Below are 22970 nucleotides of genomic sequence, written 5' to 3' on the forward strand. Positions count from 1 at the left end.
AACTTTGGCAATTGGTAATGGAATACAGTGGGGAGTATAGAGTGACCAGGGAAGGGTAGCACTGTGAAGGGGATTGTCATGTCCATTCTGGGGCAGATTACACACCTTTGGGTCCCACCTCAGCTCTTACCTATAACTCCAAGATCACACCCGGGTACACTAAACCAGGTCAGGGTAGCTGGTGGGCCTTATACCCCAGTGAATTAAGGACATTCTGTGAAGCATGCGAATTTTAAAGGATAAAGTGAGAAAGGCCCTGCCCCGATGAAAGCTACAATTATTACTAAGCAACGCAGTGGTTTAATTATTGAAATACATATGTTTCTTAAGTGTTTTATATGCATAGAAAGGTTAAATATATACTATTTTCTAAGAAAATGTTTGACCAACACTAAATAATACCGGATGTAGCTGTTCTGACTTACTTAGTAAGGGGACTTCTGATTTTTTTTCACAGTAACCTACGCACATCCTCCCATATACTTTAAATCATCTCTAGATTACTTATAATACCTAATACAAAGTAAATGCTATGTAAATAGTTGTTATACTGCATTGTTTAGGGAATAATGACAAGAAAAATGTCTGTACATGCTCGAACAACGAGTGCTGGAAGAGCACTTCTGGGTTTTCTCGATTCACGGTTGGTTGAATTCGCGCATGCAGAACTCGAGGATAATGAGGGCCGACTGTATACAAAATTCAGCAGCTGTCCACTTTAAGTCTGTTTCTCCTACAATTTTGTCATTCTGATTGCTCATAACAATTAAGGAATTTCTATTTTCTGAAAGTAAACCTTTAGCGTTTCCAAATGGTTCAGGGTATTGTAGAATGATGTTTAAACCAACACTAGTTTGAGAAACAAATAAACCAGTTTCTCAATTATACACATTTGCCAAATGGCAAAATTCCATTTCACAAATGTGTAGAAGGCATATGTACAAAATTAAGGGACGGAAGTTTAGGGGAGACATCAGGGGTAAGTTTGTATGTTTGTTGTTGTTTTTTTTTGTTTCTTTTTTTACACAGAGGGTTGCGAGTGCCTGGAATGACTTGCCAGGGATGGTGGTGGAGGCTAAAACATTAGGGGTATTTAAGAGCCTCTCAGACAGGCACATGGATGAAAGAAAAATGGAGGGTTATGGGGTAGTGTGGGTTTAGTACATTTTTTTTAAAGGATTATATGGGTCAGCACAACATGGAGGGCTGAAGGGCCTGTACTGTGCTGTAGCGTTCTATGGTTCTGTGTAATTTGCAACATGTAAACCAGATGTCTCTTGAAAGCTTTTATAGCTTGAGGTTAATATGAGTTTACCCTGAAATCGTGAGAAATAAGTAAGAATTTAGCCTGGAAACTGCTCTGTAACTGTGGATTGATGAGTTGAAAACCCACTGAATTACAACTTAATACAGTTTCTGAAACAGACGAAGTAAGATTGCCAATGAAACCATCACAATTAAAATATTGTAATGCCCTTAAACCATCTGCGAACTATTATACTATTGGTGGCTTCCAGGGAGGTGAAAGTGCAAGTCATCCGTAAGTATTTATGAAACAATCCAGAAAACAAAATTATCAGCTGGCATACATCTACATGCACGATGAACTGGTTTATGTCTAAGAGCAGGCAAGAAAAATGCACTATAGAGTAAACATGAGGAAATCTGCAGATGCTGGAAATGCAAACAACAACACACACAAAATGCTGGTGGAACACAGCAGGCCAGGCAGCATCTAGAGGGAGAAGCGCTGTCAACGTTTCCGGCCGAGACCCTTCGTCAGGCCCGAAACGTCGACAGTGCTTCTCCCTCTAGATGCTGCCTGGCCTGTTGTGTTCCACCAGCATTTTGTGTGCTGTTGTTGTTCACTATAGAGTAAAACTCTATCAACCATTTGGAAAACCTAATGGTTCAGCATCTGGCTCACCACATCTTGTTTGCCATGTCCCATCGACTCACTGCAGTCCTGGTTCCAAGCACAGCCAGTCCATCTGCCAGTGCCCCGGTCCCATATTTACACTTGCTGCAGCTTAGCACTTCCTGAAAACTCATTTGGTTCTGTTAGCTACATCCTCCGAAAACATAGCAGGTTCATTCGAATATTACTGTGTAATATCTTTTTTGAGAAACTCTGGGTTGGGACATTCGTGAAATAAAATCCAATAAAATACAGGAAAGTACCATTCATCACTAGGAACCTCCAACACTCAAAACCATGTTTTTCTCTTCTTGCTGCTGCCATCAGGAAAGTACAGGAACCTCAAGGACTCACACCACCAGGTTCAGGCACATTTACTACCCTTCAAACATTAGGCTCTTAAAACGAGGGGGATAATTTCACTCACCCCATCACTGAAATGCTCCCACAGCCAATGGGTTCACTTTCAAGGACTCTTCATCTCACGTTCTTGATATTTATTATTTCCTCTTTTTGGATTTGCAGATTGTTGTCTTCTGCACTCCGGTTGAACTTCCTAGCTGGACAGTCCTTTATTGATTTTGTTATAGTTATTATTCTATAGAGTTGTTGAGCATTTCCACATGAAAATAAATCTCAGGGTTGTATATGGTGTGATTATATACATATACTTTGACAATAAATTTCAGTGAACAGTTCAGAACTCTGCAACAAAGTCCTGAATTTTCCACGTAAATTTTATTGTAGCAAAATCAGCTTGATACATAGAAAATATTAAAAATATTAATTCAATCACAACCACTGTGATGAAGTACTTTGAGAGACCGGTCACAGAGGTCATCAGCTCCTACTCAAAAAGGAACTTAGATCTGCTCCAATTTGTCTACAGTCACAACATGTCAACAGCAGATGCTACTTCACTGGTTCTTCACTCAGCTCTGGAACATCTGGACAATAAAATCAATGATCTAAGAGCCAGGGTGCTGAATCAGAGGGACATTAGGACCGCGTGTGTCCTCTGTTTCACAGAATCCTAGTTAACCCCTTCCATACTGGATCCAGCAATTCAGATCGACGGGTTCTCTGTCACGATAGATCTATAGAGTCTCTCAAAGGCAGAAGTGGAGGAGTATGCCTCATGATCAACTCTTCTTGGTACACAAATATGTCAGTGCTGTCTGAATTCTGCTCACCAGACCTGGAATATCTAGCAGTAAAGTGTTGTCCTTTTAACCTACCACAGGAGATCTCTGTGGTCATTCTGGTAGCAGTTTACATTCCACCTCAGGCCAACGTCAAGTAAGCTTTACAGGATCTGAACAATGGTATCAACATACACGAAACAGCACATCCTAACGCCTTCACCATCATTTTGATAAGGCCAATATGGGAAAAAAAATCACTAAGCAATTACCATCAACAGATTACTTGCTTTACCAGAGGAAACAACACACTGGACCATTACTAAACCTCCAACAAAAACGCCTACCGTGCTATTCCATGCCCTCACTTCAGGAAGTCTGATCACCTGGCTGTACTTCTACTCTCTTGAGTATAGGCAGAGACTGAAGACTGCAGCACTAGTAACGAGGACCAAGAAGGTTTGGACAAGGGAAGCACAGGAGCGTCTACAGGACTGCTTTGAATGGGAGGACTGGACTGTATTCAGGGATTCATCTTTGAAGTTGGATGAGTATGCTGCAGTTGTTACCGACTTCATTAAAACCTGTGTGGATGAGTGTGTGCCTACAAAGACTTACCGTACATTCCCAAACCAAAACTATGGATGAACCAGGAGGTACATTGTCTGCTGAAGGCTAGATCTATGGCATTCAACTCCGGCAACCCAGGCCTGTACCAGAAAATCAGGTATGATTTGTGGAGAGCTATATCAAGGGTGAAGAGACAGTTTCCAATGAGGTTGGAGGCGATATCAGATGCACAGCAACTCTGGAAAGGTATGCAAGCCATTACTTCCTACAAAGCGAAACCCAACAGTATGAGTGGCAGCAATGCTTCACTACCAAGAGAACTCAATGACTTCTATGCACAATTTCAAAGGCAGAACACAACTACAACTGTGAAGATCCCTGCCTCAGAGGTCAATGTTAGACTGTCTTTAAAGAGCGTAAACTTCGCAAGGCAGAAGGTCCCACTTGTTTCAAAAAGGCAACAATTACAACAGTGCCTTAGAAGAATAACGTGGCTGCCTTAATATCACTTCAACAGTGATGAAATGCTTTGAGAGGTTGGTCATGACTAGACTGAACTCCTGCCTCAGCAAGGAACTGGACCCACTGCAATTTGCCTATCACCACAATAGGTCAATGGCAGATGCAATCTCAATGGCTTTTCACATGGCTTTAGACCACCTGGACAATATAAACATCTATGTCAGGATGCTGTTCATCGACTCTATAACTCAGCATTTAATACCATCATTCTCACAATCCTGATTGAGAAGTTGCAGAACCTGGGCCACTGTACCTCTGTCTGCAATAGGATCCTCGACTTCCTAAACAGAAGACCAGAGTCTGTGTGGATTGGTGATAACATATCCTCCTCACTAACAATCAACACCTCAGGGAGACACCTGGGGTGTGTGCTTAGTCCACTGCTCTATTCTCTCTATACCCATGCCTGTGTGGCTAGGCATAGCTCAAATACCATCTACAAATTTGCTGACGATACAACCATTGTTGGTAGAATCTCAGGTGGTGACAAGAGGGCATACAGGAGTGAGTTAAGCCAATTAGTGGAATGGTGCCACAGTAACAACCTGGCACTCAACATCAGTAAGATGAAGAGCTGATTGTGGACTTCAGGAAGGGGAAGACGAAGGAGCACAGGAGCACATACCAATCGTCATAGACAGATCAGAAATGGAGAGAGTGAGCAGCTTCAAGTTCCTTGGTGTTAAGATCTCTGAGGATCTAACCTGGTCCCAACATATCAATGTAGTCATAAAGAAGGCAAGACAGCGACTATACTTAATTAGAAGTTTGAAGAGATTTGGCAAGTCAACAAATACACTCAAAAACTTCTATAGTTGTACCGCAGAGAGCTTTCTGACAGACTGCATCACTGTCTGGCATGGAGGGGCCACTGCACATGACTGAAAGAAGCTGCAGAAGGTTGTAAATCTAGTCGCTCCATCTTGGGCACTAGCCTACAAAGTACTCAGGACATCTTTAGGGAGCGGTGTCTCAGAAAGGCAGCGTCCATTATTAAGGACCTCCAGCATGCAGGGCATGCTCTTTTCTCACTGTTACCATCAGGTAGGAGATACAGCAGCCTGAAGGCACACACTTAGCGATTCAGGAACAGCTTCTTCCCCTCTGCCATCTGATTCCTAAACGGACATTGAAGCTTTGGATACTGCATCACCTTTTTTTAAATATACAGTATTTCTGTTTTTGCACATTTAAAAAAATCTATTCAATATACACCATCAACTTTTAACCTTCCTTCACCATCAACTCTGCTCTCAAACGCATCTCTCCCATTTCCCACACAACTGCCCTCACCCCATCCACCCGCCACCCCACTCAAGATAGGGTTCCCCTTGTCCTTACCTACCACCCCACCAGCCGCCAGGTCCAACATATAATTCTCCGTAACTTCCGCCACCTCCAACGGGATCCCACTACCAAACACATTTTTCCCTCCCCCCCACTTTCTGCTTTTCGCAGGGATCGCTCCCTACGCGACTCCCTTGTCCACTTGTCCCCCCCCCCCCCCATCCCTTCCCACCGATCTCCCTCCTGGCACTTATCCTTGTAAACGGAACAAGTGCTACACCTGCCCTTACACTTCCTCCCTCACCACCATTCAGGGCCCCAGACAGTCCTTCCAGGTGAGGCGACACTTCACCTGTGAGTCGGCTGGTGTGGTATACTGCGTCCGGTGCTCCTGGTGTGGCCTTTTATATATTGGTGAGACCCGACGCAGACTGGGAGACCGTTTCGCTGAACACCTACGCTCGGTCCGTCAGAAAAAGCAGGATCTCCCAGTGGCCACACATTTTAATTCCATGTCCCATTCCCATTCTGATATGTCTATCCATGGCCTCCTCTATTGTCAAAATGAATCCAAACTCAGGTTGGAGGAACAATACCTTATATACCGGCTGGGCAGCCTCCAACCTGATGGCAGGAACATTGACTTCTCTAACTTCCGTTAATGCCCCTCCAACCCTTCTTACCCCATCCCTGACATATTTAGTTGTTTGCCTGTTCTCCATCTCCCTCTGGTGCTTCCCCCCCCCTACTTTCTTTCTCCTGAGGCCTCCTGTCCCATGATCTTTTCCTTTCTCCAGCTCTGTATCACTATCACCAATCACCTTTCCAGTTCTTAGCTTCATCCCACCCCCTCCAGTCTTCTCCTATCATTTGGCATTTCCTCCTCCCCCCCCCCCCCCCCCCACTACTTTCAAATCTCTTACTATCTTTCCTTTCAGTTGGTCCTGACGAAGGGTCTCGGCCCGAAACGTCGACAGCGCTTCTCCCTATAGATGCTGCCTGGCCTGCTGTGTTCTACCAGCATTTTGTGTGTGTTGTTCTTTGAATTTCCAGCATCTGCAGATTTCCTCGTGTTTATTCAATATACATAATTGATTTACTTTTTTTATTTATTATGTTTTATTTTATTTATTATTTTTTCTCTCTCTCTGCTAGATTATGTATTGCATTCAACTGCTGTTAACAAATTTCACGTCACATGCCAGTAATAATAAGCCTGATTCTGAAGATGCTTACATCAGGATGCTCTTCATTGATTACAACTCAGCATTCAACACTATCATACCATCAAAGATAATCACTAAGCTCCAAGACCTAGGCCTTGATACCTCCCTGTGCCAACTGGATCAATGATTTCCTCACTTGCAGACACCCAGAGTGGACTGGCAACATCCCCTCCACAATTACTACCAGCACAGATGCATCACAATGTTGCACACTTAGCTCCCTGTTTTATTTGCTTTTTCTCAAACCTAAGCATTGCTCCAATATCATATTTAAGTTTGCTGACAACATCCTTGTTGTTGAACAAATCAAAGGTGGTGATGAATCAGCACATGAAGGAGGCTAAAAATCTGGGCAAACGGTGCTGCAACAACTTCTCATTCAATGTCAGCAAAAGCAAAGATCTAATAATTGACAGCAGGAGGAAGAAACCAGAGGTCCATGAGCTAGTCCTCAATAGGAGATCAGAGGTGGAGAGGGCCAGAAACTTTGACAAACTTATATAGGTGCACAGTGGAGCGTATCCTAACTGGTTGCATCACAGCCTGATATGGACACACTAATACCCAAGAATAGAAAAAGCCAGCACAAAGTGGTGGATACAGCCCAGTCCACCACAGGAAAAACTCTCCTCACTATTGAGCACATCTACAAACAGCACTGCCACAAGGTGGCAGCATCTATCATCTCTTCTCACTGCCACGTTTAGGAGGCAGGTACAGGAGCCATGGGTCACAAACCACCATGTTCAGGAACAGCTATTAGCTTCAACCATCAGGCTCCAGAACCAGAGTAGATAACTTCACTCACCTCAAATCTGAAGTAATTTCGCAACCTACTGACTCACTTTCAAGTATATTCCAACTCATGTTCTCAGTATTACTTATTTACTTGTGTGTTTTACTTACACAGTTTGTCTACTTTTGCGCATTGGCTGTTTGTTAGTTTTTACTTGAGTGTTTTAAATTAATTCTATTGTATTTTTGCTCTTTCTAACAAAAAGGAGATATGCTAGCATTCCACACTAATTTACAGTCAATTGTTAATAATTATGTAACTACTTAAAGTACGTTACATAACTCTACTATAAATATAATTTTTAAACAATATAATCCACCCATAAACTGATGGCAGCCACCAGATTTCCAAAGACAAAAATATCTCAAAGTATTGCCCTTGTTGGAAATCCAAAAAACGGGTAATATTCTAATGACACAAATTACTGGCCTAAAATGAAGAATCGGGGATTAAAATGTAATATCCATATGTTAGGTCATAGTCTGCAGATAGCAAAAGCTCTGCATTGATATTGAAATTTGCAGCTTTCAACATTTAGATTTTGGAATCAAGGAATACAGCCAGCAAGTGAAACAGCACCACATGGTGACCAAAATGCAAAATTACCAATGGACCAGATCAAATTTGATTTTTCTGCAAAATATATCACAGGCAAAATGAGAATTTCTCTATTCCTGACTGTCCTTTACTACAGCTAATGAATCTCTTGTCACAAGGATTTTCTTGTGGGTTTAGCAGTGAAATAATAACACTTGTCACTGATCAGGAAGAAACCAGCCTACAAAGATCCAGTAATGCTAATTGAGAATTTCCTTTGTTTCCTGATGTCAATTAGTGGAATGATTTCCTCATTTCCTTAGACAATATTATAAAGTTGCTGAACACAGCATCTCACTAAAAAATTCTCACGAAGCACACAGGAGGCAAAAAACACAAGTTTCAACTAAGATTATACAGAACACAAATTAATTGTCAGTTTGGCAGAATCTTCAAATACTTTTGCTCATTTAAAGAAAATCCATTAGATATTGAAATGTTCACCTTAAAGAATTCCAATCCACAAACATTTTTTTTTAAAGTTAGGTTAGAAAGTTGCTAAGAATTAATTATGGCTTAGTTCACCATTAAAAATCCACTTACACCCCTTCCAGTCTATACTCCAGCTTTCAAACTGAAGAAAGGTGTAACCCAAGGAATGTAGAATTTCTTACAATTTGAATCAACACTAAACTACACATGCATCCCAAAAGCTGCAATCAGCTTCATAGGGTGAGAATGCAGCGCCAAAAATTTCACTGCCATTACAATCACAAATCTAAAGCAATAGTGCACATTAATAACCCTTTTTCCTGATCCCAGAAGTTACATCAGGCTAAGCACTTCTCCAAAAGACCAGGGGTGCAGCAAAAGCAAAATATTACACATTGATTTAATCTAGAAGCAAGCCATATATGGGATTAAAAGTCAGCTTATTTCTCAACCAGGGTTAATAAACAATCATTGGCTATGCACAACAGAATATTACCAAATGGGTAATGTGTCATTCAATAACCATGTGGTGTCAAACGACTGGGTTACTCGAAACTCTCACTTTCTAGACAAATTGATCCTGTTGCCAATGAGTGCTTCGATGTTTAAATGAGTGTTTTTCTGGTGAGATGTTAACTTGAAATCCATCTGATGAACTGAATAAAAAGATTCTCAACATTATTCAAATATTACTCAAGTAAATTCATCATATTTTACCAAACAATACCACTAAAATGAACCAGCTCATCATTTATCACTATACTTTGTAAACTAAAACAACATTAAAATTTGTGTCATACTTGTCCATTCACAGAAAGTGTGAAGTGCTTTGGTAAATCCTTCGACCATTAAAAATGTTGAACAGGTGGTGGTTATTGTGCACATTTCTTTCACCTTCAGATTAAAGAGGGCTTTGTGCAGGTTATTGAGTTCAATTTAAATAGATCTATACTGTACCAAGCCCATCTGAACACAAACTGTTAAACAATAATTGTCAGTAAGTTTTAAAAAATTGTGCTTATGCAATAGTGGTTGCATTTTGAACTCCCATATCTACACTTTAATAGAAACAGTCAATGTAAACTAACCAGATTACAATTATACTCTCCAGCTAGTGGTACTGCTATAACACCTCCATACAGAATATTTCAGGGACAACGATATTTAGGAATATTTCAAACTGCTACAGTGGAATGAGAGATCAATCATTTCAAATCAATGCAAATATCATTTAATGGTAGTCTTCATTAATATTATCACTGATTTAATGGATAGTCAAATCAAGCAAAATAAGTGAACCTCATTAAAAATTATTCCCATGTGTAACTTTTGCACTTAACTCAGCCTCTTGATTTTTCTTGTCAAAAGTTTAAGATCAAGAAAAATCCTTCTAAAATCTAAAAAACTAACACCAGATATTGGCCTCTACCCTAAGGCAAAAGATTCAACCTTCAGAAATAATGTGGTGACAAGGTAGCTTAGGAATAAACTAAAGGAAATCCACTCAAAAAACCTCAAGACCTTGATGACATGGCTAACAGATAATGGTGAAAAGTTAAAACAGATCAGTGTCTGAAGAAAGAATAGCAAGTGAAGGAACTAGATTTCATTTTAACACAGAGCTAGATGGGACTTCCAACTGTGAAACTAATGGAATTGGAACATGTTTATCATCTGGCCATGTGTTCACCATCCCAGAAAAGGTCAAATTTCATGTAATATCTGATGTGAAGCAAGATCTCTGTGAAGCCTTTTTAGCTCATTAGTCAAAAACTTCACCCAAAAAATCAGCAACTCAGAAAAAAAGATTCCCCATTATTCCTTTTATATGACTGCTGGGATTTGCTTGTCCCCAAATGTGGACAAAAAACTGAATAAAAAGATAATCTAACTCAAGAAAGCCAATATCAAATTAAAAAAAACCATGCAATTAGCTCTAATGAAACAGACGGGCCAAGGGAAATATCATAACAAAGAGATACAGATAGTCTGTTTCAGAAGCAACTGTTAGCACAGACCTCAAAAACGAGCATAAGGTAGATGAACATGATGCAAAACAAATGGAGCTTAGTATTAAGGATTGTTTAGAACAGGGGTGTCAAACTCATTTTAGGTCACGGGCCGGATTGAGCAAAATGCAGCTTCATGCGGGCCGGATCAGTCGGACGCGTGCGAACGCAGCTTTCATTGCCTCCGTTTTTTCAGCCTGCTCTCATGTGTCTCAGTCTCTGCTATAACTACAAAGTGTTTCACTTTACAAATTCCGTTTCTTATGAAGAAGACTGCCGAATAAACACTAAAAAACCTGAAAACCTTGTACCTGAATAAACGCAGCATTAGCCATATCATACGCCATAGGCGCTTCGATTACTGGGGCCAGCTTTAATAGTAATTAGATATTATCTCGCGGGCCAAAGATAATTCCACCGCGGGCCGGATTTGGCCCGCGGGCCTTGAGTTTGACATATATGGTTTAGAAGATCATGGCTCAAAGTCAGCAAGTACAAGGAATGATATTTGAGTACATGGCGATTGGAATGTCTACGGTCAGAAGACGGAAGTCTAAAGGCTTAGAACCAGAAATAACTTTTACAAAGCCAAAAAAGGTAATCCAATTTTGTTCACAGCAACTCTAGAGGGACAGCTTGAAAAAAAAACAGGGTAACAATAAAGATTCAATGACAGAGCACATTCATAATCATTAGTGGCACCACAGATTATCCAACAGATACAAATTAAGTAATCCTAAATTATGGAGGGGGGCAGAGAAACAAGAGTCCAGATAAAAAAAACATCTGAGGATACAAGGAGCATCCAAATAAATGACACCAATAGGAATTGGAGGCACAAAAATTGTAAATTAAATAAAATAGTTAAAAAACTGAAACCATGGTAGTGATATTTAATATTGTTTCCAGCTCTGGACTAACTGTGGCAGTCTCAGTACTAGGCTTTGGCCTCAGATGAAACTAGATATTTCAGTAAACAATCTAATTTGACAATTTAAAACATAAGTGTATCATTCAAATGAAAAGTTATACAAAGACCTCACCTGCCTTGAGGGCGACTTTAAAATTAATTCCATGACATTACTGAAAAGTTTAGGTGTTTGGAATGAAAGCAGCAGCACCGCACCAAGATCAAAATCAAGTATCTTGGAAAAAGAGAAAGGATCTTGTTGGGTCAGCTAGGCCTAAATCCAAAAGAAACCAAAGTCAGAAGTAAAATTAGAGCATGGTAGAACAACATGTCTACAGTGCTGAAGAAAGTGAGCATGCAGAAAAAGGACACTGGGCTCAAAGTTTAGTGCTGTGGAATGGTTAAAGTCAGTGGAAGATATATGATAAAGAAACTAATGAAGCTTAAGAATCCAAGTCTACCCCTCACAACAGGTTCACTATCCTTCATTTTCAACAATCTATTCCCTCCCCCCCTTAAATTTTGTATCAATTTTCACTGTAACCATTTCCTGTAAAGATTTATCCTCATTTAACCATCTACTTAGAGAAAAACAGCTATTTCTTATCCCTAAAGCTCATTCTGAGCCAATTCATGTGGGCAAGGATCAAACATAAATGGTGTTGCCTTTTTACCCATGTGTACTTGGATTTTAAAGTGTTAAAACTGAGAATCCAAGTACAAATGGTAGCTACAGACACTCCAAGCTATTCTAAGCAAACCCAATTGCCAATCTCTGTTAACAACTTTCGTTAAATAAAAAAATACATATGGGATGTGTGTATCACTGGCAAGAGGAGAACCCAATCCCCAAAGAGCCTCAGTTACAGGTCAATCTTGTCTCTCTGGTTCTGGATTCACACATTGACCAGACTGGGTTAAGACAACAAACCTTTCCTGCAGAATATTATGGAGGAAGTCCAATCACATAAGAGAAAATCTGCAGATGCTGGAAATCCAAGCAAAACACACACAATGCTGAAGGAACTCAGCAGGCCAGGCAGCATCTATGGGAAAGAGTACAGTCAACATTTTTGGCCAAGACCCTTCATCAGGATTGGAGGGAAAAAAGACACGCAAGAGCAAGGTGGGGGGAGGGGAGGGGGAAAAACCACCGGCAACACCTGAAACTGGGAGAGGTGAAGTAAAGAGCTGGGAAGTTAATTAGTGAAAGAAACAGGGCTGGAATCTGATGGGAGAGGACAGAGGCCATGGAAGAAAAAAAAGGGGAGGTGATGAGTAAGGAGACAAGGTGAGGGGGGAAATAACCAGAAGTTCAAGAAATTGATGTTCATTCCATCAGGATGGAGGCTACCCAGACAGAATATAGTGCCCTCCAACCTGAGTGAGACCCCATCGCAACAGTAGAGGCAGCCACGGACAGACGTGTCATGATGGGAATGTGAAGTAGAACTAAAATGGGTGGCCACCAGGAGATCCTGCTTTTTCTGATAGAGTATAGGTGCTCAGAGAAGTGGTCTCCCAATCTACGTTGGGACTCACGATATACAGGAGGCCAGTCTGGGAGCACCAGATAAGTAGATGACCCAAACACTCTCATAGACGAAGTGTTGTATCACCTGGAAGGACTGTTTGGGGCACTGAATGGTAGAGATACAGTCACGTTTTTAAGAAAACAATCCAGTACTGTCATTGCCTGCATTGCTGATACTGGATTTGCAAATCACTTAGCTACTTTATATCGCTAAATTTGTCCAATACAATCAGAATCAGGTTTATGATCACTGACATGGCATAAAATGTGTGGTTTTGTGGCAGCAGTACAGTGCAAGACAAGAATTCTAAACAGTGCAAAAGAGAATGGTGAGTGTCCGTAACGATGGATACTGCCTTCTTGAAACACCACAACTTGAAGGCACCCTTGATGGTGGCGAGAGTTGTGCCTGTGAAACTTCAACTTCTGCAGCCTCTTTCGATCCCGTGCTTTGAAGCTTCCATACCAGACAGTGATGTAACCGGTCAGTGCTCTCCACCTTACGACTAGAAATTTGCTAGAGCCTTTCGTGACTAACATACCTCCTCAAACTCTCAAGTATAGCTGCAGGCTTGCCTTCTTTATAATTGCATCAACGGGTTGGGGCCATGATAGATATGCCACAGTATAGACACCCTGCAATTTGAAGCTGCTCACTAGGTCACAATTGACCTGATTTTTTTTCCTCTTCAAACAATTTTTGCGAAGCATCTTAGAGAATGCCTAAAAATCTATTTGCACTTTTTTTTAACTACTTTTAACAGTAATATTGCACACTCTACTTCCATATAGAAATTCAAAGCCACAAAATTCTTTCTTGAACTGTGGAATCTAGCATCTCAAATGTACAAGCTAGCTTACTAACTTAAGTTAACAAATTTCACGACAAATGCCGGTGATAATAAACCCCATTCTGATTCTTAAAAGGATTGCATGCACAACTGTCCTAATCCCATGGCTGACTATGCACATCCAAGACTACTGAAAATGTCCCTTAGTTTTCAACAAGACCCAACAATTTCATTTCTACAATTGAGAATAACTCAAATTCAGGTTACTATCACTTGACATATGTCATAAAATTTGTTGTTTCTGCAGCAGCAGTTCCAAGAACTCCTCAGGCAGATCTACATTCTCACTTGCTTCTAAGCAGGATCAGAATTGTTCCTACAGTACTTTTACACTCAACAATACATATTTCTTCCATCTTTGTCTGAGCCTAAATTTTAACCAATGCTCAAGCTCTCATTTCAAAATTCTCAACATTTTCAAATTGCTTTATGATCTTGCCCCCTCAAACTCTGCATGCATTTCCTTTTCTCAACCTCCTGGCACCTGCATTTCTCCAATATTGGAGAAGCATTCCAATCATTCCTCAACACATTTGCTGCACCGTTGATACCTGTGCCTCCTTCCTCATTCAGTGACTTTCCCCAACAAAAATATCAGCTTGACTTTCTATTAGATCATGTTAGTTATGCTTTTCTAAGTGCTTTTTAAAAAAAAAATCTTAAAGCATGGATGCTCAGACTTTGCTATCAAGACTTAATAATTTAAATACACAAGTTTTAATTACTAACTCAACAAATGCTATATGTGCAATATCTACAAGACTTGCAAAAACACCTGAAAAATTGCAAAAAGTCCCTTGAATTACTCCTGGCTGCTTTCAACTGGCCTTTTGTCACTTGTATCTGCAGACTCAACTACCAACATCTGTCAGTAACTTATAAGAGATTCTGCAGATGCTGAATAATCTGAGAACATACACAAAACTCAGCAGGTCATGCAGCATCTATGAAAAGGAATAAACAGTCAGTATTTCGGACCCAGACCCTTCATCAGGATCCTTCTGCCAGTAACTTATATTTTATATGAAAAGTTTAATGCATTGAGTATTTTCCATGATATTCGTTGCTATTGGCCTTAATTTCCAAGTTTTTATTCTTCCATTAATCTGAGGGCTCTTTTCAAAGTTGCAGGTCTCAATTTTGTGATGGAAGAGTACTGCATTTACTTTGTACATACAAAATACATATCAACACTGACCAGACACCCTGTTGACAAACTTTCTACAAGGTTAATGCACATCACCTTTTATTCAATGTCCTTTCTACTTTTATTTAATGTAAATGTTTTATTTTTGCTCAGTTTTTTCTCCTACTCATTTATTTGCTACATCGAATTTCCTGAAGAAAATAAAACTCAAACAATCTATTTCACTGAAATTGAAATGCAGTGAGCCAAGCAGAAATCTGGTATAAAACCAGGAGTGCATGTCACATATTTAATAATTGCCCAGCTTTTCTAAGATTTCCCTAACCTCCATTGATTGCTAATGTATTGGCTATCAATTACTGAACAATTTCTCTCCCTTTTTTTTTAAACCACAAAAGACCCCACTAGAGCACAAGTTCAATTATTCTTACCATCCACCATTATCAAAGTGCACAACTCTCATTCCAGCCCCCAATTTCACCTCATTCATCTCACATTCCCCAATGCTGCCACAGCCTTCCCTAACTATGACTGAAGAACATTCTCAGGTTATCCATTAAGAGGAGACAGATAGCTGACAAATAGATGAACAATACACTTAGCTCTCCTCTCCAGTTATTCTTCACAACACGTTGCAAGTCTACACTGCCTGTAGTGCTGATGTATCTGACTCCCATCCATACAATCTACGGAGGCAGCATTCTTTGTAACACTACAAAATATTAACTTCATTCAAACAATAATCAACATCCAAAACAATAGACTTACGAAGCATACAAAATAACCTGCTCATCCAGAAGCACAAGGTCGTAAACTTTATAGCACATGACAATTAATAAGAACGTTTTAACATTCAGGATTCCTGGAGCAAACATGATCATGGAACAAAGAATATAGAATTGTGTGTGACTCAGGTCCAGTGCAAAGGCCAATCCAAAATAACCCTAAGGAGAGGCAAGAGATTTCTTATACCAAATTAAATGTATTTTAAATGTTATACTATCAATCCAAGACATGACCCATAAAACACTTAAGTCATACACTTTATATGTCAAGTCTCCAAATCACCTCAGAACAGATGCAGTCTCAGTATCTGGCGGTATACAATAAATCGTGGGCTATACACCTGCAGAGTTTCAACGGAATCCTTCCATACATTAAAAAGCATATTTAGAACTCCAAAATATTAACCTTTTACATATCTTCTTTGACATTTACATTCACCATGAAATAGTCATACCGCATATGAAGTCTAAAAACACTTTCCCTGTAAGAAAGTGATTCACAATGATACTTAGATAGCAAGTTTACCTTAACAACCTGAAGTATTGACAACTAGGTTAGAGCTGTGCAACACTTATATATTTCCCTATCGAAATCGAGCTCGGGAAACAGCTATATTGCTTAATAATAATAATAATAATAATAATAATAATAATGTACTTTTTGATCCTGAGTGGGAAATGATTTCGTTATAGCAGCATAATTTAAAAACACAGCAATAAAAACATAATAGGTTTACTAGTGTTACCCATGAAACGCTCCTGTTCTTCCCTCCGCACCTACATGAACTCACCTTGCATGGGAAAGGAATGGTGGAAGCCACTTTCTCCATAGCCAGGTTTCTAATGCTGGGGGTGAGCGGGCCCCTACAGGTTGGGCAGCAAGAAAGTTTTTGCCGGCACTGGTTACATACCAAGTGCCCGGCCTGGCACTGCAGGATGGGTGGTAGAACATAATCGAAGCAGACTGGACACTCAAACAGGGAAGTGAGCTCGGGCTGAGGTGGGGTGGAACCGCCGGCGGCAGTCGCCGCCGCCACCGCTGCTGCTGCCGCTGCCGCGATTGCTGAGTTGCCTCCTCCGCCGCCAGCACCGCCGCCGGCTCCTCCTCCTCCGCCACCAGCACCGCTGCCGCCGCCGCCTCCTCCAGCACCCCCTCCACCTCCACCACCCGCTGCAGCCACGGCCGTCGCCGTGTGTTTCCCCGTTTTCCCGCCGCCGGCTGACGAAGGTCGGCTCATGGCGAACGAGGCGCCAGCTCGCAACTCATTCAGTGTCTTCCCCGCTCCTTTCTATATAAAACTGCAAGCGACCCCCGTAGCGGACAGAACTCCCAGCTATATCGCACAACGACCCTCGCGGCCTCGTCCTTTTCTTCTTATTAACGCCATTATTATTATTATTTCTGAAGCTTACGTCTCTTCTTACGGCCGTGCGTAAACATGGCGGCACCGATTCGACCCACGGGGGCGGGGCTTATTCCCTTGGTTACTGCCACCAATCAGAAGCAGCATCGCTCGTCAACACCCCAGCTGAGTGGCTCCAGTCAGCAGAGGTGGTTTCACCGCGTCACGTGAACGGGAGGCGGCTTCCCGGCTGACGCACAAAGATTCTCGGGAAAGGTAGTTCAGCAGCGACACCGTGTGCCCATTCACCACTGGGTTCGGAATGGATCGGACTCCAAGTCCCAGAGAGCCCGGAAGCTTTGTCATAGCCGTTTGATGTTCGCACCTTTGTTGTCATGTGCACATGCTTGACCCTTGCTCGGTGTGTCCTTGCGTCCTTGCATAATTCTATTTGAAGGTTTGGTTTTCTGGAAATGCACCTCTTTTATAACAAAATAATTAGTGAGTAAAAGAATAGTTCGATTGGCGGTTAGTCATTGTTTAAGATTTTTAAACGAGTCTATGTGGAAAATCGTGGTCATCGTGTTGACCCAAACAAAGGTGGTCATCGGTCAGCCACAACCTTTGAAGCAAAAGATAGAATCAAACAACAAATCGGTGTTTTCCAAGATCCATTATTTAGTCGGCTGAAGGATGGGGAAATCAGCCAGATGTTACTTTCTTATAGCTTGGTGATTATAATTAAATACGAGAGTCACAAATGCTGAGATTCGATTTAGCCTGCCGTCGAATTAATCACACAAAAATAACTCATAAAATTATTAAAATAGTTATTCTCTTAACACTCTAAGGATTATGCCCGACTGAAGGTTAATGTGAAGTAGGATAGAAAATTATCTTGAAATACTTGTTTACTCACAATCCTTGGTTAATTTTGAAAATTGTTTTCAATTTATGCAAATATTTGAAGGTTTCTTTGAGGAGTACCCGGAAGAAAGCCTGCAATATTCATACCAGAGCAGTCAAGATACGATGCAAGATGTAACATTAATAACCATGAAATGTCCGAAATGTTATTTTACTAAATCACAGTTTTAATTACGTTTTCTTTTAAAACGGAACCTGCAATAAATTTTAACTTTACTCATGGCAGTCACTGTTCTCTTGGATAGAGTATTCCAAAGATTCTCTAGCCTCTGGATGAGAGTATTTCTTCTTAATTTTGTTCTGAATGGGTGATTCCTGGTTTTGAGACATTTGGACACATTTCTCTTAAGACAGCCCCAGTCTTGGAAATGTCAACATTGTCGAGCTAATTTCAATGAAATCAACTCTTGTTCTTCTAAACTCGATCTAATTCATTATATAGCATACGTGGTATTCCAGGAATTAATCAACTGAGTTTCAGCACACTCCTCTGTCACAGACAGGTACACCCTCCATCAAATTCTGAGATCAGACCTGTGTATTGGATCTGAGATACACTCTCACTAGGACTCTGTTGAACTGGAGTAATCCTGCTGCATTTATGGGCTAACAGACTGTACAATTTCTAATTGAATTTTGAATCTGCATAAAAAGTTGTGCTGATTATTCTAACTTTACGCTTTGTTTGAAATTCAGTAGAGTTCACTGGCAAAGACATTTCTTTAGAAATGTTACTTGCATTAAAACGTATTGATTCAACACAATCTAAACACAAGTCCTGGAACCATTTGTGAGTTTTCCAGTACAGGGTTTTGAGTTTTCCGATATTATGCTGTATTGTGTGAAGTTTAGTGCCTGGCATTGTTTTGATCTAATACAGGTTCTTGTAGTTGGAAGTAGCTAATCTAGTTACTGCAATTAAATGGACAACTCACTTTGCTATCAATTCTTAAACTACTGGCGACTCACTCTGCAATTGCTGCACGAGATTCCCAGAGGTGGCATGGACAACTGCATATACAGAAGGTATGATCTATGTCTAATGGGCTACTTAAACTCTCACTGCCTTTCTGGTAGCTTGGCAGGTTCTTGTGAGGAATAATATTCACATGCTAACATTTTAACAAAGCCTGCAAAGTAGAAAATTTCAATGCTGCACTTGTAGATAGAGGGAAAATTGGATGAAGGTTTCCTCCCTGAGTATTGAGCTTGGTTATCACCCTAATACACCTTTATTGGCTATCATTCTATGTCAGAGCTGCAGACCTGGAGAATGGGCAGAGATCAGGACTATTCCTAGACTTGGACATTTACCATGGCATTGTTCTCCATAGGTAAAGTAAGAACACAGAATGCTGCTTTCTGAGTTAACCCCTTACATTGGAGAAACAGGATGAGAATAATCTGGTGGGAAAGTGAGTATGCTTTGCCCCTGCTCTACTCTTTATACACTGTCTGGGTATATACAGCTTCAATGGCTTCTTCAAATTTGTCAATAATACTACTGCTGTTGGACCATGCACCGGCTTAATGGAGTGAGATAAAATACCTAGTTGAATAGTACACCAAAACAACCCCTCGCTAAATGTTCACTGTTGATTTCAGGAAGGAGAAGGCGAGGAGGCGAAGATGTTCCAATCTACTTTGAAGGATTGACAGTGGAGAGAGTCAGCAGCTTTAAATTCCAGGGCATTAACACATCTGATGACCTATCCTGGAACCATCATATAGGTGCAATCATAAGAGTTCCAGCGTCTTTACGTTCTTAGAAGGTTGAGGAGGTTTGGCTTGTCACTGAACTCTCTAACAAACGTCTGTTGAAAGTATCCTGACTGGTTGTATCATGGTCTGGTACAGCAACTTTGAACATAAGAAGCTGCAGTGAGCAGTGGACTCTGCCCAATGAAGGCTCTTCCCCACCATCGATAATATCTACACAAGGCAATGTCCGTCGTCCAAGATCCCTACCATCCAGGCCATGCCATCTTCTTGCAGCTACCATTTGGCAGGAGGTACAAAATCCTGAAGTCCCACACCAGATTCAAGAAAGCTACTTCCCTTCAACCATTCAGTTCTTGAACCAACCAGCAAAATCTTAACCACTACAGTTTAGCAACACTATGACTACTGTGCACTAAGTTGTTTTGCTGTTGTGCTAATTGTGTTCTTTCTTGTAAAAAAAAGTATAATTTATGTCAATTTATATATTTTTTGTGAATGCTGCTTATAGGATGCTATGTGGCTGTGATACTGCTGCAAGTAAGTTTTTCGTTGAACCTGTGCCTGATGTTCTGATCCATAAGACAATAAACTTGATTTTGATGGTTGAACTTTGTCAAATCCAGCAATGGATCCACATTGGGTTAAAACATTTTTCTGCCTAAGCCAAGGTTATGAACAGTTGCCTGCAGATTTAGAGTAACTAACCCATTAAAAGGAAGTTAACTTCAAAAGAAATGATGAAATGACTTCATATATAGAAATTGAAAAGTTTCAAGGTGTTATTCCCCCCAGAAAAATTTTGAAATTTAAAACAAAGATGCTGGCTCAGGTTGGCTATTTGTTTGCAGGATTGTAGGCAACCAATTGGAGCAAGTTGGACCAATGTAAACACGAGGACTCAGCAGAAACAACACTCTTTTGCACACTGATGATATCACTTCGACTGGTGAAGAAACGTTTGCAATCTAACCTCTAGGCTGAGCGAACAACCCTACAAACAAAATACATTTTAAATATTCTGTACTCTGTAAGAATCAGCAATATCACACATAACTGAAATTGCCAAATGCACTTCCATATAATTTTTGTTTATTCACTAGATACTTAAGTATCTCTAAACTCAAATTAAGGCTGCTGGTTTCAGACTGATTTATTTTCATGTATATATAGAACTTCTACTCAGTGTTAATTTTGAGCTGTTAACTTGTATTGACTGAATCTGTTATTTCCAGTGCTCTCTAGTATGGAGGTAACCTTGCCTTCTATCAATAAAATTGTTTTTGACACTTTTTGTCATTTATAATATTGTATTTTGGTTAGACATTTCAAAGATCAAAGTTTGTTTTAGATGGGAAGATATCAAAATTTCAGAGGAAAACTGAGTTAATAAATCTCTGGACATCCTTTAGTATTGTCAGTGAGCGTATGCAAGGAAGAAAACAACTGGGATTTATACCTCATTTTTCATACTATACAGGAATATTATCAAACAAAACTTGGCACCAAATTATATTAGGGAGTTGTAGGGATGATGATAGAGCTATAGAATTGCCAGATTTAAAGATAACAGATGAAGGCTTAGCACCAGAGGAGTTAAGGAAGATGAAGAGACATTGTATGTTGAGGCAATTTAGAAAGTATTCCAAATCATTTAAGATGCTAAAGTCTGCACTCGACTGTTCAGCATCAATCAGACAATAATCCATTTGTAGATGGGCTATATCTCTCAAGAAGTTTTGTATTAGGGACTAAAGACAATCAGTGGTCAGAAGTAGTTTACTCCTACCCAGGTCTACATTTGGACAAGGAACATAGAGACAGTGGTGAAGGAAAAGCAGTGAAGTTGCATGCCAGATAAGCAGGAAAAACAGAATTTTCTATTTGGCCCTTTGTAAATCTTCAAATGTGTTGAGACCAGTGCATTTTCCGTGATAGTGATAACCAACCACCTGAATGGAAAAACTCAGTCTTTCAAGAGATCTTGGTCATAGAAGCAAAGTGCTCGGTTGCTCAAAGATGATAGCAACATTTTCCAAGAACTATGTTTTTTCCGTGCCTGGTTAAGTATAATTTCAGGCACACATAGAATTATCAATATTTGGAAACTTCCTGGCTGATGGCAAAATGGCAGTTACTGACAGGAAAGGAGTGATGCACATACAAAAGATACAGAGATTTAATGTGCCATATTGCACAGAAAGAAATAATCTGCCCCACTGATTATTTATTTAGTTGTTTGTTTAGAGATATAGCACAGAATAGCCCTTCCAGTCCAGTAAGTCACACTGCCCACAAATCTACCTGTTTAACCCTAACCTAATCATAGAACAATTTAAAATGAACAATTAGCCTACTAATCAATATGCCTTTAGAATGTGGGAGGAAACCCACATGTTCACAGGAAAAATGTACGAACTCCACACAGGCGACATTGGAATTCAACTCCGAACTCTGACACCCTGAGTTGTAATAGTTTCGAGCTAACTGCTGTTCTGCTGTTGCACCCCCAATTCTATGCCAGTTCTCTGTGGATTAATCTAGTTGGCCCAATTCCGATGAACTAGCCCCATCACCTACAAATTCATTTTCCCCAAACCTCTATCCAATCTCTACAACTCCCATAGTCAGTGAGTTCCAGGTCATTACCACTTGTTGCCAAAATATATTTCTTTCTCATAAACTCTATACACCTTGCTAAAAACCCGAAGTCCATGTCCATCGTCTTTGTAGCATCAGTTAATGGAAAGCACTTTTCATCATTTTTCTATCTATCGTGCTTATAATTTTGCACGCCCCTATCAAATCTGTTTCATTCCAAGGAGAAATTATTGTCTTTGTAACCAAACCATGAAGCTAAAACCCCTCATTCTTGAAAATATTCTGGCAATTTTTCTGTTCATTACCTTGTGGACCTTAATATTCTTTTTAGACTAATTAGAACTGGAAAGAATATTCTAAATATGCCCTAACCATTGCATATTTACAAAACCAAAAAATTTTATATGCTTTTCTACTGACCCAGTTTGTGCTCTCACTTTCAATGGTCTATGCAAATAAGTTAAATAAATTTGATCCTGGACAAACTTATGAAATGTGCCATTGCTTGTTATGGTTCTTTCCCAGCCTTGTGTCAAAACACATTGCTTTGTACTTCTTGTATTGGATTCCTTTTGCAGTTGCTTGCCCATTCTGCCAGTACATGTGTCACAATGCACTTGAAGCAAGTTTGGTTTCATCTGCAGATTTTAAAAT

General features: G+C 40.2%; 1 protein-coding gene and 1 long non-coding RNA gene across 2 annotated transcripts in view; one reads left to right on the forward strand and one right to left on the reverse strand.

Annotated features, from left to right (window-relative positions):
- LOC140734399 (E3 ubiquitin-protein ligase SIAH1A-like) overlaps positions 1–17186 on the reverse strand; it is a 36167-nt gene extending 18981 nt beyond the window's left edge. Inside the window, exon 1 of the mRNA XM_073058292.1 lies at positions 16518–17186. Within this exon, the coding sequence (XP_072914393.1) occupies positions 16518–16964 (447 nt within the window). The 5' untranslated portion in view covers positions 16965–17186. The remainder of the gene's footprint in view (positions 1–16517) is intronic.
- On the forward strand, positions 17175–21007 carry LOC140734400 (uncharacterized). Its single transcript, XR_012100534.1, has 4 exons — positions 17175–17570; positions 18877–19022; positions 19331–19411; positions 19602–21007. It is a non-coding gene; the product is annotated as an uncharacterized lncRNA (long non-coding RNA).
- The last annotated feature ends 1963 nt before the right edge of the window (positions 21008–22970 follow it).

This window comes from Hemitrygon akajei, chromosome 10 (assembly GCF_048418815.1).
Source record: "Hemitrygon akajei chromosome 10, sHemAka1.3, whole genome shotgun sequence".
In the NCBI taxonomy this organism is placed as follows: Eukaryota; Metazoa; Chordata; class Chondrichthyes; order Myliobatiformes; family Dasyatidae; genus Hemitrygon; species Hemitrygon akajei.